Below are 17,810 nucleotides of genomic sequence, written 5' to 3' on the forward strand. Positions count from 1 at the left end.
GTACGTTAAAAAGTTTTTCCACATTTTCCTTGAGAGATATTTCTTAATAAAATAAACATTTTATTCATAGAAGCTTACAACTATTATTTTATTTCTTGCACTGCGTTTATGTTTCCGTTTTTGTTTTGGGTTTTAGGCCGAAAAGGTGTGACTTTTCAGTCAAATGGACACAGAAAAAGCTGGTGACAGTTTATTTTAAAAACAACATCAGGCGACATGGTTGGTCTTGGAATTCGCCGGCAGGTCGATTCGTATTATTGTCGGCTGTGATTGTCGTGATATGTTCTGGCGATGCTCTTTTGCCGATCCGCTGATGTCTCACGTGTCGATGCGGTCTCTTGGCTCATATCTGCTTATCCCCGCTGCTGTAACTCCGTGGCGTCTGCTTCTGCGTCTCTCTGCCTGTGACTAAGTGTCCCATCTCTTATAATGCTGGTTCGAGACAGCTCTGGCGAAGCGCAGATGAGAATAGTTGCGAGCCAATTGCATCGCTTCTTGAACACACTCATGAAATGTGCTCATGCTTTTAATTATAAACGATCCATATAGCCACTTCGGCGATCGGTCCCCAAAGAATCGAAGAACAATAATATTATGCGCAGTGTAAAAATGTATTACCTAGCGTTCGTCCCTTCCAAACAAAGAGTATTTTTTCGGCTATTAATGTTTTGGGACGGATGTGTTAGGTGTTTCGTGCAATATTTACAATTATAAACGCAATTGTTTGGTCACGAAATCTCTTTTCCATTGTTGTGTGAAATACTGTTTGTGGCCCAACTTTGGAGACTATTGGTAATTATTTTCATTTGTTCAAATGGTAGTTAGAGTGACAAACTTTAAATTATAACGGATTGTGCCAGTGGTTGAAACCCCCCCACAGTTGTTTTCTGAAGTTTTATTTTTAATAGTGAAATCAGCGAACTATATGCATTATAATGGGATAGGCAAATTAAGAAAGTGCACTATTTGTTTGTTTATTGAACATTTATGTACTTTTTATTATCGACTTCATAATTTCTTAAAGATAAACAGCATCATGTATGTTCTACACAGCACACAGAAGTAAAGTTAACAAGTCCAATTCAATAAAAATGAATTGCTTATATTGATAACTGCTAGATTTTATAGAAACTTCCTGAATTCGATATCGGATGTTTGGTTGGTCTCTAAAACTTTTAAAACAAATATATTTTATTATAATACTATTTATTTCAGTAGTCTACACTTTTTGGTGTTTATTATTAGATATTTCCGCTTTATGTTATAGCACAAATATTCATAGGTTTTGCAAAATCAGTTAAATTTTGTTTGAGGAATGAGTCACATGGTCATACCTATATATTTTTCTGAAACAAAATCATATACGAGTTTCGCCATCCGGAACGGCCCTCCAGTGCGTTCCGGTACTTTGCACAAAAGTTATGTCTACAATAGGTACATACATATATACACAATAGATATAAATCAATGAACTGGTAATAATAATGGTAAATGGAAAATATTTAGCTTTTTTATTATTTATATTTTTATATTTAAATATGCTATTATAACATATATTTGTACTTATTATTAAATCAAATTAATCAACGAAAGTCATATGCCGAATGCAGTACATATTTTTCGATCGCGGCCCGTTGTCCATAAATGTTTGCTGCGCAGCGAAATGGCTCTTATTATGTTCTATATTTAAAAAAACTGTTAATAAGTACAAAATCCTTACATTTTAGTACAAAACCACATGATTGCAAGAACAAGTTTGTTTGTGGAACGTCAAATTTTGCCTTGTGCGGTTAATTGAACCTCAATATTTTTGTTAAAGAAAGTGTTAGTTTAAAGTAAATATATAAAAAATGTTATGGTATGTAGCCAATTAAACGCTTCAGTTTTAAATTTAATTTTAAATAAATTTGTAGTCAGCTTTGAAAAGATTACCGAGCCTTGTGGTTAATTCGTTGGGACGTTTTCAATTTAGCGTCAAAGTCGCATTGCGGACCGCTAAGGATCTGAAAAAATACTTTGCGGCATTCAATTTTTGGTGGTAACAATTTTACTATAAGTATTTATGTACATTTATTTATTTAAATCCGTTTCAACATGACAAGCGTTAACATAATGGGTACAAACTAGAATAAATTAAAGTTTTGAAATCAGTGACATATATTTATTTTCAATTATAAACTATTACTACAGATTACAATCAATAGTTACTAGTACGACCAATCATGATTTAATTTTAACTATTCATCCGTGAGATTAGGAACATCTAGGAAATTCTAATCTGTGATGATCGATCGGAATGATAACTATAAAAAAAAATAGTTATCATTCTGAAAATGAAATTTGTTCCTTACGGCATTCGAACACAATTCTTTCAGGTGTTAGTCACCAACTTATACCACTGGTCTTCCGTGCTGATGTTATGTTTGACGTTGTCCAACAAATATTTAAATTTTTTGATAACTATAATTTTTAGTCTAGGTGATATACCTTTATGATCTCGCAGACTTTATTAAAATTTTAATTAGCGTGTTTATAAAGAGTATTTGGCTTTATAGCCCGAATTTTTCGGATATTTAACTACAAATTATACATCGGGGTTCTGATTATTTTAAAATTTTGCTACTACTTTTGCTGTTTTACTGATTGAGTTTTGATAATAGATAGCTTGTTAGGGCACTTGGATAATTAAGTAGTTTTACAGATTTATTTCCAGCAGTCGGAAATTTAATTGATCTTGCAACGTAAATTTTCTCATTATTTTATTAAGGAAAATCTCTAAGCGTATTTAAGGCAGCGCGATCTTTTTTAATTCTATGATCTTAAAATATATTTTGAAGGCTCTGCACGTGACAATCTTGAATAAGCAGTACTAAAAAATTGAAATCCAATTTCATCGCAGCCGACGAGAGTCAAGTTAGTTAACCAGATCGTCCGGTTTTCATGATATAAAAAAATCGAATAAAAATAATTTAATATCCGGTTATACGATTTTAAATACCATACTATTTTTTTAAAATAAAGTTTAAATAATTGAAATACGTTATTTAATATAAAAAGGAGCATTTGTACATAATAACCATTCCTCGGATCGCAGATGCTTTAACCTGGTTGTTAGAATTACAACAAAGTGAATGAAGAATTTGTAATTACAACGAAGTGAACGAAGAATTCGAAATTCTAGCAGCCAGTTGTGAAGCGAGCATATTTTAATAGAACATTGTTTGTTTAAACAAATCCAAACTTATTATATATTTCGTAAAATAATTGCTTTGAATTTGGGTTGGCTCTGTTTCTATGGGTATAATAGTAATAAAAAACTGCTGTGGATTATAAGAATACTATATTATGAGAGTTTAAATATTATATTAATTCACATGTTGCTAAAAATTAAGACTAAAGTGGAGTAATACATTTCGTGTTTTGAATTGGTGCTTAACTTTGTCTTGATTGATCCTACTGTTGAAAACACCCGTATAGTAGCGGTTGATTTTTACTCAATTGAAAAGTGTTTTAAACGGTACGTCCAAAGTTATTTTTTTAATTATCAAATATTTTTTGTTTAACCCGATTATAGCTACTGATAAGTTTATATTATCTTATATAAAATTATCAGAATCAATTGAACAATTTGTAAGAATTTGAAAGGCTCGGAACGTTCCGAGTTAGGGGATCGTCGTAGCTGTAGCGCTTCGTTCGCTATTTTTTCTCATGGAGACTAACAGTAACAGCAGTGCGACCTAGATCTCCGATTGATAAATTCACACGGCAATGGAAAACAAACGCGCGGCCGTCGATTGAGAAACAACGGACGGCTCGCCTTCCCGCGATAAACAAACCGAAAGGTAGGCGTCGTCCGCGCTTCTCGACGGCACGGCGGGCGCGCGTACACCACCTGTAACGCCGTGTTTCGCGCGCCGCCGCCCATTGCGCGTGCGTCAGATTCGTATTTATATTATTTTCAAATTCAAACTTCCTCTTCTTCTTCCCTCGTCGGTTGAAATCGAATCGACGCTTCTTCCTTTTCTAATCGGCGCGCACCTTACAGGTGAATTGTCGGCCATGATAGAATTTTTAAAATTCAATGGACGCGATTTGACGTTTTACGGCTGTTGCCGAGTGACGGCTCGCTTCGGAGCTAAGGAGCGTCGCAACGTTGGCTCCCGCGCGGAAGGTATGGCGAAGCGGCCGCGTCATCGCGACTATATATAGGCGAAGTTTCCCCACTCCGGTCGCGGAGGCCCACGTCACCGGCGCGACCGGCCCCCGCCTTCAATCCGAGCCGGCGTTCGGCGCCAGCGGCCGCGGAGGCTACGCCTTCGCCCTCGGATGTGAACGCAGCGACGCCTAAACGTAATTCTTCGACGGCGAAGTCCCACAGGACCTCCCGTTGCGCCCCCGAACGCTCCCCCCGCGCTCTTCACCCCTCACCCCTTTAACTGACCGTTTGTTATTTATACATATTGGATTAACCTCAATATGTTCGTCAACCCCCCTTTCATGATTTATGCCTTGAAACGACATCAATTAGTTCACGGTTTATATTTATATGCTTACATCGTTTCTCCAGCTTGACGATGATTTCATAGTCTATTCCTAGCGTTGAAATCTCTGCATCTATGTGAAACTGTCATAATTCTTGCTCCGATTGTGTGAAATTAATCTTCCTAAGTACATCACTAAAAATAGCCGAAGATTGTGTCTATTTATATATTTTGCGTATTTTCAACCTAAGGTATGTTTTATAAAGAAAGCTATTGTTAGAAATAGTGTAGTAATAGCCTACGGTGTGTATAAATCTAAGTGAACAAGTATTCATCAACCAACATGATCACTTCTGTAGTCATCATATTTTAATATTACTATAAATACGCGAATGCTCAAAATATTATATATATTTAAAAACTACTAAAGAAATATTACTTTTTTATGACTGTTTTATTGTATCAATATATTTTTTAAATGCGCAATTCCAATGTATAGCGATTGTGAAATTACACTAATTATATTTTATAAACAAAAGTATTTATTTACTTTGTTCGCGGTCAAATATGCATATGACAACTGTATTTATTGTCTTCGGATGCTTCGACCATATTTTTCCATTAAATGTTATCTTCAGTACAATTCATTTTATTAAACAAACAGCATTTTTTAATGGCTCATATTTTTCGTCATAATTTATATTTAAAGTTCAAAATATAAGCAGTCAGAATAAATATTAGATGGTCAGAATTTATATTGTTGGTTGAAATTTATATTAAATGGTAAGAATTATTTTGACAGATAGTCAAATTATTTTTATTCAGTTGCCGATAGTGTTATTGTCTTGTTATTGCTGTAACGCTAAATAATGCTACAACTGTCATTGTCATTTGCATATCAACAGCTCTGGTCAGCTTTGTTTTTAAATATAAATTTTGATCAACTTATAAGTAAGTAATCAATGGTAAATATAGCTTTCCACTATTATAAAATCGTTGATAGTTATTAATGGGGTGTTCACTTTTCTGACGCTTGCCCCTAACCTGTCTAACAGCTTAGGTGCGAGCGAGATATTTTATAAGATATTTCTAAAATAAATAATTTATTACCCATTTATAATATATTTATAAATGTTGTATTATTTTTTTCATTCACACGATTTTTCTGTATTTTAATTCAGATTGTTCTATTATATATTTTTATTCTGATTGTATGCTATTTTTATTCCAACCATTTGATATTTATTTTGACGCTGAATAATATAAGTTTGACCAGGTTAATAATAAAATTCTGACTAAGATTTGATTCTTATTCCGACCTAAAGATGGTTTAAATTCTGACTATATTTTGATGCCATTTTTAAATTCATTGATTATGATCTTATTTGAAATTTAATTCTAGACCTGCAGAATCTAGTCACACAGCAGTGACAAATTTATTATTTTTCCAGTGGGTATAAATATGTGTTCTTTTACAGATCTATTTACAAAATCTCTTTTCTCAATATTTTGTCATTACACCTTTAGCAGCAATGACTGTTTCTATCCACAATAGCATACTTTCAATGCACTCAACTTCATTTTCCTGAATGCCTGGATAGTAATTATTTCTGATGCAATTCCTTTCTTCGTGAGTACTGATTTTATAAGAATTGTATTCGGTTATTTGGAAACCAGTCTTTAATTGTGAATATATCACACAACACAACACAAAGCAAGTCACTTTTTTGAAATTATGTGCTGTTAATATGAAGTGAACGGTTAAACTTACATTTTTCAAATCTTTTACTGCCAAGTTAATGGTTAAATTAAGGACTCTTCTGGGTTTTCTCCTATTTTCCAAGCAGTTTAATAGACTGTTTTCTGCCACATTAGTCATTACTTAATATTTTTTCTTAATTCGTTCGACAGTAGCCACAGAAATATTAACCATAGTCGATGTATATCATTCAAAGCTTTCTTCTAAAATAATTATGTCTTTATTGATGAACATTTAATTTTAGTGCTCATCGATAATGCCATAACTTCTTGTTTTTTTATGGAGAAATATCTATTACAGGTGATCAAAATCACTAGATCACCAATATAATATTTAAAGAAAAACGATAAAATATTGTCAAAATACTACTAACAAAATATTTTAGTTGTAAAAAAGAACTTCACAAGACAGCCTTCAATCATTTAGTAAATATGCTGCTAATTTTTCTCTAGTACAGAGAGCAGTCATCAAAAAATAACAATATACAATATAAAAGTTTAGCATGAAATTAAATTTGCTATAAAATACGGTGAGCCATGAAATTATTGTTTCAACAAACATTCTCATCTCACCCCTTTTCAAAATTATGGATTTGTAATATCTAAAAAGAAAGCTTAAAAAGCTATAAGAAATTGCTTGAACTTTAACATTTTCAATGCAATTCCATCCAAAAATAAAATCTTTTTCGAAGTACTTTTCTGGAGTAGTTTACCCTTCCACTTATCTCTCATTTCACTACGTCAAGATACCGAAAAATCTTGAACTGCAGTGATTTTTTTGTTTCTCCAAATAAGCGGTGATCACTAGGATTTGGTGATGAGGTAGTATTTAATAATTTCAATTTTACTTGTTAGGCAAATAATGACAGATGTTTACTCGATGAATTTTCCGATTTGGTCTCAACAAGTAAAAATTGTATTTATTTCTAAACAGTAATGTAGAATCTCATCAATTTTTCTTTAAAGTGATCTTCCAAATGGTCACACATAAATTATTTATCATTATTTTTTTCACAGTGGCAATATTTTCTTCTTTGAAATATTTTAATATTTTATTATTTGCGGTGCTTATCGTCTTTAAAACCGTTATATTTATTCAAATCAATTGATTCAACAGACTCAACCAGAAGCAGCCTGCAAGCGTTGAATGATTTGTCTTATTATCTTCTTTTCACAAGAAGAAAATTAATGCTCTTTGTAAATTTACTGTGTCTTCTATGATTTTAAAATGATCACAACTATGCAGAAATATATCTAGAAACCGAAGCAAACTAAATCACCAATATCCCAAATCAATAATAGGCATGTTCAGACTAGTTCGCATGTCATGCTAATTAAAATTTCTATAACTTTGTTTACATTATCGAGACTCCTAGTGTGTCCAAATTTACTAATATAAAATGTGGTTTTGTTGACAAAAATTGATTGACAGTTTCTACGATGCAGAGAGTTTCATTAGTAAAAAATGCTTTTATCTCGATGTTTTACATCTAATCTGATTTAAATACTGTAATTATAGTTAAAAAAAAGTAAACCGAGCCCTAATTATCTTGCATATCTTATCAACACGCTTTTTTAACTGTCTTATCTTCCTTATTTATCAGTAAGTTGGTTTGGCAATGTTTCGACTAAGGCGTTAATTGTATTCTTCGATCGTTAAAAGATTCGCGCGCGTCTAGTTATTTATCACACTTTACCGTCTTTCGTCGAAATTAACTCTCGCTTCATTACTAATTTATTAATTAATAATGTCATATTCTTTTTCATGTCATCTTTAATCAAATCACAGATTTAATAAGTGCACCGATCATGGTTTTTTGGAATCGTTCTCAGGTGAACTTATGGTTTTAGTTATGGAAAACTCGACTCGGTGATTTATCCAAGGTTATGGTGTGCTGCATGTGAATAAATAGAAAAAAAAACAAAGAAGTCTAGCGCAGAAATGTGACTTGTGACTAACACGCATGCCGTTCTTCGCTATCGTGTCATGATCCGCGGATTGTCTTAAAGAAACCGACATGACTGAAAGACGGAAAAAGAAGTCGAGCCACCATGGGCTGTTCAGGAAGGTGTCTTCCTTGTTTAATTTGGATACGGTGAGTGGAGGTGTTCGGTCATGGATTTGATTGGGCATAGACTTATTTTATTAATCTCTTCTTATCTTTTATATCATTAACGATTGAACGTTTTAAAGAGATATTTTTTTATTACAAATAATTTCGCGTCATTGTCGGAATGTTGACAGTTATACGCGATATATATGAGTAACATCAACCTATTTCTGCTAATTACTATTCGTACAGTGTCTGTAATTTTTTTATAGTTCCATTTATGGTTGGATTAGTCATAGATTGCAGTCGAATTATAAATTGATTTTCTATATTATTTATACAAACATGTATGAAGTTAAAGAATAATTAAACATTTCAGGCTCACCTCGCTCCAGCTGGAGACATGAAACAGGTGCGATAATTGCATATACTCGTATTTGAAATATGATTTGAAAGACCTATAAACAAAATTGCCAAAACTAAACCCTTTTTATTTTATATACACAATATTAGTGTAAATTGTCGTTCTCCACGTTGCATTATTAAATTTAAAATCAACTTTGATAAATAGGTTGTTGGATAAAGTTCTTTTGTAAATTATCGATGGACGTAATATCATCATCGGTTTAATATTGGCCTTTATGTATTGAAACCTTATCATCGAGGTGTGTCATTGGATGGAATTAAAAGTAAACAATTCCTATATTTATTCAGTCTGTTTTGTAGACAGCTAATGTAATCATCTGTAATTTATCCTTTGTCAGATGTAATATATGCCTAAAAAGTGGCAGTCGAATGATTCAATATCTTCATAATATAGAGGAAGTGTATTAGTAATTCATTCATAAGTATCAGTCATTTTATTTTCACCCGCAAGAACTTACCGCAAATATTTTTTCTAATCGTTGGGGACAAAAAGATCAATATTAGATTTTTGTCCACTGACCATCAGTTTATTGTAGGAAGAATATCTGTAAAAATATTATATTTTTGAAGTTAGGTTTAAATTATAAAAGGATATGAATTCTAAAATTTTCAAAGTAGAAAAAATTCAAAATTTATCTAACAACTGAAGTTTCAAATGTTGCAATTTTTGCATGTCGTCAAATTGCATAATATGGTTTATTATTATTATATAAATAATTTATACAAGGATGAGTCAAATGAAAACCTTAAAACATTTTTTCATAACTGAGCACACAATTATATGATTTTTCTATGTAGTGTACTTTACATTCTACACAAGTCATCTGGTGCATATAGAGCGCATGTATTCCAGAAAGTCTATCCTTCCATCGTCTCTTCAAGAGGTTCAAAGATGTGGTAATCATCCGGATGTGACTATTACAATCGACCCTGATGTATCCACCTTGATACTTAATATTTTGAGTCTCAAACAATTAATGTTTTTTGGAACTTTCTACACCGCTTGAAAACACTTGAGTGACAGAAATGTATCACACTGCTGCAAATTTATTTTTCGATGATTTCAATCGGTTTAAGTGTTCATTTGTTCAAAACAAAACACTGCCTCTCCTTAAATTGTGTCTAATGGTATAGTTATCTTTATTTTGCTGTGCTGCCAGCTTCTGAACATTTAAGTCATTAGTATACTGGCAAATTACATGGCAACTAGTATCACTTGTGAGTAACTTCTTAGCGTTTTACTTAAATTGGGTTTTTTTTTTTATTATTATTGGTACAGTGTTTAGATTTGTATTAATAATTTTAAAGTTTTCGTTTGACTCATTCTCGTATTATATGAAATATGCACTAATGTTTCTGCTTGTAAAAATAAATAAATAATTATTCTTGTATTGAATGTTTTACCATATATTGTAATGAAAACTATATACTTGATTAACTGTTCTTGAGCTTTCGATCTGTATTTATCTGAAACTAACACGATTAAAATAGTTGACAGTGTCGAGTGGAGAACGACTATATGATGAAAAGTAAATCTCTTATTGTTATTTACGTTCAGATAATAATGTTTCCGTTGCACTCTGATAAATAATTATTACTCTGAGAATGTCTAATATATATAAATGTAATGTATCTAATGCACCTCATGTCCATTAAAATTGTACTAACATGGAAAGCAGGTGAACGGTAGAACCGGTGGCGGCGGGGAAGACGCGGCATGCGAAGACGAACCAGGCTGGCATTACGAGACGGTCGTTCTGAGCCGCGCGGGCGGATCTGGCCTCGGATTCAGCATCGCCGGCGGTACCGATAATCCCCATTTGGTCGGCGACTCGCGTATCTACGTGACGAAATTAATATCCGGAGGCGCGGCAGCGGCTAGCACTTTATGCATCAATGACGTTATACTGCGGGTCAACGAGGCGTCCCTGCTCGGCGTCTGCCATGCAGACGCTGTGGACGCGCTCAAGAGAGCCGGAACCACAGTTAAACTGGTGGGTCCACACGCCGTCCGTTCGTGTACAACACTCGGGATTACTGCTTTTATAATCCGTTTAAATAGTTTTCGATTTGCTATTATATATATATATACTCTTATACATTATACCTAGCGACTGCATATACTTTTTGTATTATTATGTGGCATGTTACATGGTGATACATTTCATACAATTTTTTTCTCGTAGTCGGATTAGTTATTTGTTATATACATTATGACGATATGTACATTATTTCAGTGGTAAAATAACAAAGGTATCTATCGTTAATTGCGGAGTTTTATGATTTTAAATATGATAAAACTGTTTTTTAATTATGGACGCCTGTTTTTTTTCCGCTGCTAATTATTTGCTGCATAATGATGGTCTCTTTTGTTTATTTATTTGCTGTCATTCAATAATATATCCTTGATGGTAAACTAAGCTAAAGTTGTCTAGGAAAATCGTTGATCTGCTTTCTTATGTGAAAGAGTGATACAAATTTCTAAGCATACTGTAGTAATCAATTTTAGTCTAATTTACCAATAATGATGTATTATTGTGTTGCAGCCAGAGGGTTTGTGGAGTTTGAAATTGTATTTCAAACTACTTAAGTGTAGGAATTTATAAATGTGATTCATAAATATTGCTACCGAAAGAAATGTTGATTTCACTGTTAATTTTTGTCTTACATTTTTAATATAAAAAATAAATGTTAATATGGTCCTTGGAGATGCTTTCATAAATGCCATTATAGATATTTTTAGCTCATTCTTATTGCGTAACTTAGTGTTTTTACACTTTTTGCTTACAATATACTCATGAATATAAATCAGGAGCAGTGTCTGGCTATTTGTAAAAATAAAATGCAGTGTTTCAAGCAATGATTTTTTTATTAAATTATCCTTGAACGATTTTATAAAAAAACAAATTGAAATATTCCTTTAACTGACAGCAGTGCTCACTGCCAATTGTCTTGTTGCTCAAACTAACCTTTTAATGCTTTCTGAGTCTAAATTGAAAATCGCTTGTATTACAATTGCACTAATATTTAATCTCAGTCTTTAAAAAAACCTGTTCTAGTTGAAAAAATAATGAAGATATTCAGCAATATTGTCAAATTGCCATTATTTAAAATAATACATAAACAAAGAGATATAAGTTATGCAGCTAACTAAAACAAACCACTGCTGACCAATTGTAACATAATAAACTTTGAAGCATGTTACTTCCAATAGTGTTCATCAGTGAAGATATTAATTCAAACTGAAAACGGACCCTTGAAGCTCCAAATTTAATGTTATTTGTGGTTGTAAAGATGATGTCGTAAAACTGTTTGTCCTTAGTGAACGTGTCTCGTTTAATATTTAAACAATTTTAGAATACTGCTGCATTTAACGTGCGTCTTTATGTTTGCGATGTAACATATACAAAACATAAAAGCGTATATATGGGATTTAGACGAATTATGTGTGTAAATAATGTATGTATATTTGCAATGGTATATGGAAATTTTATATTTGTATTAGCTTACATGTTATAGTGATTAAATAAATTGTTCCGATCATATTTTTGGTTATCGTGTTTGTATACCGTTTCACATAATAGCATGTGGGTTAATATATGTTGGGGGAAAACATTATTTTTAAAACTTGTTTCTGGTGATCTGGTTATTTATGGATCAGCATGCGGTGATCCAGGTTTGTTGTTTTATTAACTCAAATGTTATAAGATTTTAACTTGTTTTTTTTTTATAGTCAATAATGCTTTTCATCACCTTTCGGTAAAATACTCACGAAAGCTTATTGAAGTTGAATTTTGTATTGTTACGTATTGCCTATCTGTAATGTTGTAGTTGCTTGTGATTTAGTCGGAATGTTGCTTTTGCCTTTTGAATGTCTTAATAAGTCCTATATTATACCTAGAAATAGTGTGATTGTGTTTAAATGTCTTATTTGATTGTATTAGATTTGTTTATTCCATATAGAACATCTAAAACACCAATAGATTGTGTTCTGTTATGATGAGAATCTATTTTATATTTTTATTATTCTTCTTAAATTAGATTGTGGATTTTTATAGAAAACTGGCGATGTATGGTTTTTATATATGATTATTTTTTTAATCTATTTTACTTATACAGGTTTTTTTCTTATTTTGATGGCTAAACTTTACCAAATTGTTTATTATATGTATATTCTAAGTGAAAATTTAATTTGGGCGTGTCTATATAAGCTTAATTTATTTATCAGTAATTGAATAATTAAGCTAAATGAAACATGCATTCGTTTTTTCTTGAAATACATTAATATGCAATTCAGTAGGGTTGTGTCGTTGAATTAAGACATCCTGTATGCTGTTAATTAGTTGTGTATTTGAAAATACGGAGTGTCTTATTGAATATTGTGTTTCCGTGGTAGAGAGTCTGCCGTCGTATGGGGACGGATAAAAGCGACGGAGCCCCGGCTGCCCCGAGCCTCGAGTACGAACTCGTAAAGGGGGGCGCCGGATTAGGCTTTAGCATCGCTGGCGGTGTAGGCAACCAGCACATACCTGGCGATAATGGCATATATGTCACGAAAATTATGGCCGGTGGTGCGGCGCACCAGGATGGACGCTTGCGCGTAGGCGATAAGCTTTTAGCCGTTAAGAACACTTTGGTACGTCGAACTGTAAGGTTGATTTGTGTACACGATGCAGTCGTTTAATGTGCCTTTTTTATTCTTATAGAATGGCGATGTATATTTAGAGAATATTACGCACGAGGAGGCCGTGAGTGCATTGAAAGCGACCAAAGATCGCGTTTTGCTGCTCGTTCAACCCACATCAGCGACTTCTGCTCTATCGTCATCCGCCGCACACTCTCCGACGCGTGAGTTGCCTCTTTTAAATAACATCTTTATATATTTAGTGGAAAATCTACGAATATTCAGCGCATATGTTATTGATTTTCTGGTATATAAGTTAACTGAAACTGAATTTTTAATTGTATAGATTCTGCTCGCGCCTCGTCGTTGGCTCTGCATGGATCGGCTGCTCCCGATGGCATTAATGATGAACCTGTACGAACAGTCGATTTGGAAAAAGGAGCTAACGGTCTAGGATTTAATATCGTTGGAGGTGAAGACGGCGAAGGTATATTCGTCTCGTTCTTATTGTCCGGTGGACCAGCTGAGAAAAGTGGAAATCTGCGTCGCGGAGATAAGCTTCTCAAAGTAAATAGTACAGATTTGGCAGGAGCTACTCACGAACAAGCAGCTCAAGCTTTGAAGGTATTACTTAAATCAAGGATTTTTTTTTATAATATAAAATATAGATAAAGAAAAAAGTAACAAATATTAGTTGTCAAGAAGCAGTGTTATACTTGAGTCTTTTGTATTATAAAATAATTGTTTTATTTTAGAGCACAGGACAACACGTCACGCTTACTGTAATATATAGCCCGCAAGAATACAATAGATTTGAAGCACGAATTAACGAACTTAAACAGCATCACACTCTCTTGAGGACTTCGCAGAAAAAGACTTTATTTGTCAGGTGAGAGTTAATTATTTTCTCATTAATGTGAGAAGCACCTAAGTTTATAAATAAGTCGCTAGTAGAATAATATACATTTTATTAATGGTTAAATTTATTTATCAATTATTTTATACATTAGTATATGTATATAGATATAGAAATAATATATTGATATATTGTCTAATTTTATAAAATACAACAATATTCCAGTCGTTCATTCATTTTAGGATTAGATTGATATTTTTTTAAAATTATATGTTATTTATTTTATATTAATTATCAATAAATTTTATTTTCAGAGCACTATTTGATTACGATCCTGTTCGGGATGACGGTTTACCATCGCGAGGATTGCCTTTCCGTTACGGTGACATCCTTCACGTTACAAACGCTTCGGACGACGAATGGTGGCAGGCTAGGTAAGTTTTTTTTGAAGTAAAAGTTATTTTCGTTTATTAGAAGTATAAAATATACTAATTTAATATAGTCATAATGTCAGACGTATCGGATGCAACGGAACGACAGATGCAGATTTAGTTGGTATTGTGCCATCGAAGAAGCGATGGGAGCGCAAGCAACGCGCTCGCGATCGCCAAGTCAAATTTCAAGGACAATCGTCTCAGGTAGAAAGATATACAGACCTCTTCTCGTAAATTTTAATTATTGGTGTAGTTTTGAATGAGATTTATTGTGTTTGTATTATAGCAATCGACGTTGGAGCGTAAAAAGAAGACACTTTCGTTCAGCAGGCGATTCCCATTCATGAAGAGTAGAGACGATGCGAAATCAGAGGATGGGTCTGATCAGGAATGTAAGTATAGCTTGAAATCTGGGAACTTTTTTAATTCATATGCATGTTATGGGTCATAGGGGGTGTCATTAAACAATCTAAACAGTGCGAAGATAGCGATAGTTGAAATTATAAAAAATAACGATCCTTTTATTTTCAGCATTCATGCTATGCTACACTCAGGATGATGCTAACGCAGAAGGTATGCAAAATAAGTCGAATCTTAAAACCTTCCTCTGTCTTAAAACTTATACTGTATACGTGATGTTTGCGTTTACATTGTTGGACGTTAAGTGTCGAATAATTGTAATTATAAGATTATACTTAATATTCTAATTTGTGCAAAAACGACGTGAACTCAATTGTAATAATTGCAGATAAATATTTAAGAATCTATTATAAGATAAGGAGACATGTATTACAGCGAGATGTGAAATAATATTTAGTTACAAATAATGAACTTCCGTTTATAAAGTATAATTTTGTGTACCATAATCATTCATTTTTTATTATAGAATTGGTGGAAAAGATACCAGTATTGATTTTTGCATATGTAGCCGCATATGCATGTGCATCTTTGGTTATTTATTTATATCGATTGATGGTTGTTTAAAAAATTGGAAAATAGTGAACGATCTATTTGGAATTTCATCGTAAATTATTTGTTTATTTAATTATTATCAATCGACAGCGTCAATTCAGGTGTAGTTTTCTTCAGTCTTCCTCAATATTATGAATGATTTTGTAAGCGGAGATTTTAATACAAAGTTCTCACAAACTCTCATTATTTCTTTATCGATTTACATTATAATGGTTGGCATAAAACACACCGTGTTGGCTTTCTTCATGCATCCGTTGCAGGCTTTTAGCTTATTTTGAGTTTCGCAAGAAAGAATATATTTAGATGTTCGACGAGAGAAATAACTGTATTTTTGTGTTGCAAATCATTAACATATTACGTATTTTTATTTCTATATAGATTTTATAGGCTTTATACTAATAAGAATATTTAATCAAAATTAATGATCATTCGACTACGCTGATGTTATTATTATTATCTTTGTGTAGTTAAAATATACATATATAGGTTCAATATATATATATATATATATATGGATATATACATAAACACACATTAAACATTGTAGCATATTTCTATTTTAAAGATACTTTTGGCATATCATCATCCACAATGTCCACAATTACGTATTATACGATGAATATGTTAAAGTTGTATAAAAATATTAAATTATCTCATGACTATTACAGTGTCTGCAATGAAGTTCAGGTAATGAAAAATATGTGAAGGTGGCCGTCGTCGCCTGTCACTGCTATGCCGATTGGTTCAGTGCTTCTAGTTGCCTGTAGTGATCACTTTTTTTGAAAGGCAACGCTCGTTGCCCATTGTCGCAAGTGATGTAATTTTCTTGTTTGTATGTAGGGGAAATCTTGTATCGAGTGGAACTTCCGTTGATGGAGGAGATAACGCTAATATATCTAGAAGACGACAGTAAGTGCACCGCCAATGGCCGGGGAGAGTAAGGTGTAGTTTGCGCGTGCCGTAGAAATACCTTCAACTCCCGCATTATTTATATCATGTCCTGTCATTATATTTTTTTTATAGATAAGTAGATGCTCATTGAATAACAGTTGGAAAATCTTTGAATTTTTCATCACATATGCAACTGTCACGTCTTCTGATTGGCCTGCACCGTACCGGAATAATGGTTTTGACCGACTTGCATCACGGTCATGTTTCGCTGTCGGGCCTAACCACAGCTTATCCCTTCTTTTTTGTACATCATGACGAACGATCCGAGGCTTCAAAATGGCCTGTGGAAGTTTTTAGTTTTTATTTGATTTGACTTCATCTTTGAATAATATGTTTAATTTATCGAACATCAGTCTTTTTAACTTTCGTCACTGCAGGTTTGTTGCTATGTATTCACATAACTCATCTCACTAAGATTTAAAAGTCCGTCGTTATTACGAGTCTATTGTATGATACGTTTTATTTTAAGTTTATTATGTTGATGTGGACATCCGATAGATTTTTAATAAGATACGATATATATATACATATCGAGGGCCACTGGAAGCACTGTAAGGCAAAACGTTTTTATTTTTATATTTCTTCATATTGGCCACTGTCACATTTTATTGTGATTCATCTTGAATTCTTCATCCATTTCTTTGCATGTCAGTTGTGCATGGGATTATCGCACAGCACGCTGAACAAGAAGCACTGCAATTTTAAATTAAAAATATATTTTTATATATAATATATTTTATTTATATTGGTTATTATTATGCATAACGCTTTTTTGGTGCACCACGATTTATTTCATTTTGGATCTTCGTCTAGTTTTCTTCTTCATTAATTCATAGATGCTAGTTAAGAATATCGATATTTAAAATCTTCATCGAATCTGGTGCATGTCTCGTTATCCATTTTAAATAATTATTCATTAATGAGAAATCATTTTTATCAAATTATTATTAATTAATATTATCAGGTTGCTGCACAAGTCTCGTCACTTTTGTTAATATAAAATTAAGAAGGATTTTCGAATTTATTTTAATTCAATCGGGTCATTCATTGATACGCTTCTCTTCAAATCAATTTTTCAGTTAAACAATTTTGTGTTGTTATGTAATGGATACTCAAATGGAATGATATCGTTTTTTAATATTTAAATATTAGTAAAAATTACACTTTTGTGTTTACTTGTGTATTTTTCCTTAATTAAATTATCAGATTTTATCATAACAATCCCTGCTCTGCCAAATAAAGTTATTTTATTTAATT

The 17,810-nt window shown here is 32.7% G+C and overlaps 1 protein-coding gene across 5 annotated transcripts in view; it reads left to right on the top strand.

The window, feature by feature from the left end:
- The window catches only part of dlg1 (MAGUK family member discs large 1), a 58,588-nt gene that overhangs the window by 38,018 nt on the left and 2,760 nt on the right, over positions 1 to 17,810 (top strand). For 2 of the 5 annotated variants that reach the window (XM_088201098.1, XM_088201099.1), the window contains 10 exons: positions 8,670 to 8,702; positions 10,396 to 10,710; positions 13,113 to 13,352; positions 13,423 to 13,564; positions 13,687 to 13,964; positions 14,096 to 14,229; positions 14,511 to 14,630; positions 14,711 to 14,834; positions 14,917 to 15,022; positions 15,162 to 15,203. In XM_088201098.1, coding sequence (XP_088057224.1) covers positions 8,670 to 8,702; positions 10,396 to 10,710; positions 13,113 to 13,352; positions 13,423 to 13,564; positions 13,687 to 13,964; positions 14,096 to 14,229; positions 14,511 to 14,630; positions 14,711 to 14,834; positions 14,917 to 15,022; positions 15,162 to 15,203 — 1,534 coding nt within the window. Of the gene's footprint in view, positions 1 to 4,271; positions 4,351 to 8,669; positions 8,703 to 10,395; positions 10,711 to 13,112; positions 13,353 to 13,422; positions 13,565 to 13,686; positions 13,965 to 14,095; positions 14,230 to 14,510; positions 14,631 to 14,698; positions 14,835 to 14,916; positions 15,023 to 15,161; positions 15,204 to 17,810 lie in introns of those variants that run through there. The other 3 variants (XM_088201100.1, XM_088201097.1, XM_088201101.1) reach the window with 3 other exon arrangements.

The sequence above is a fragment of the Plectrocnemia conspersa genome, unplaced genomic scaffold (genome assembly GCF_051122295.1).
Source record: "Plectrocnemia conspersa isolate PC_06_02 unplaced genomic scaffold, ASM5112229v1 ptg000013l, whole genome shotgun sequence".
Taxonomy (NCBI): domain Eukaryota; kingdom Metazoa; phylum Arthropoda; class Insecta; order Trichoptera; family Polycentropodidae; genus Plectrocnemia; species Plectrocnemia conspersa.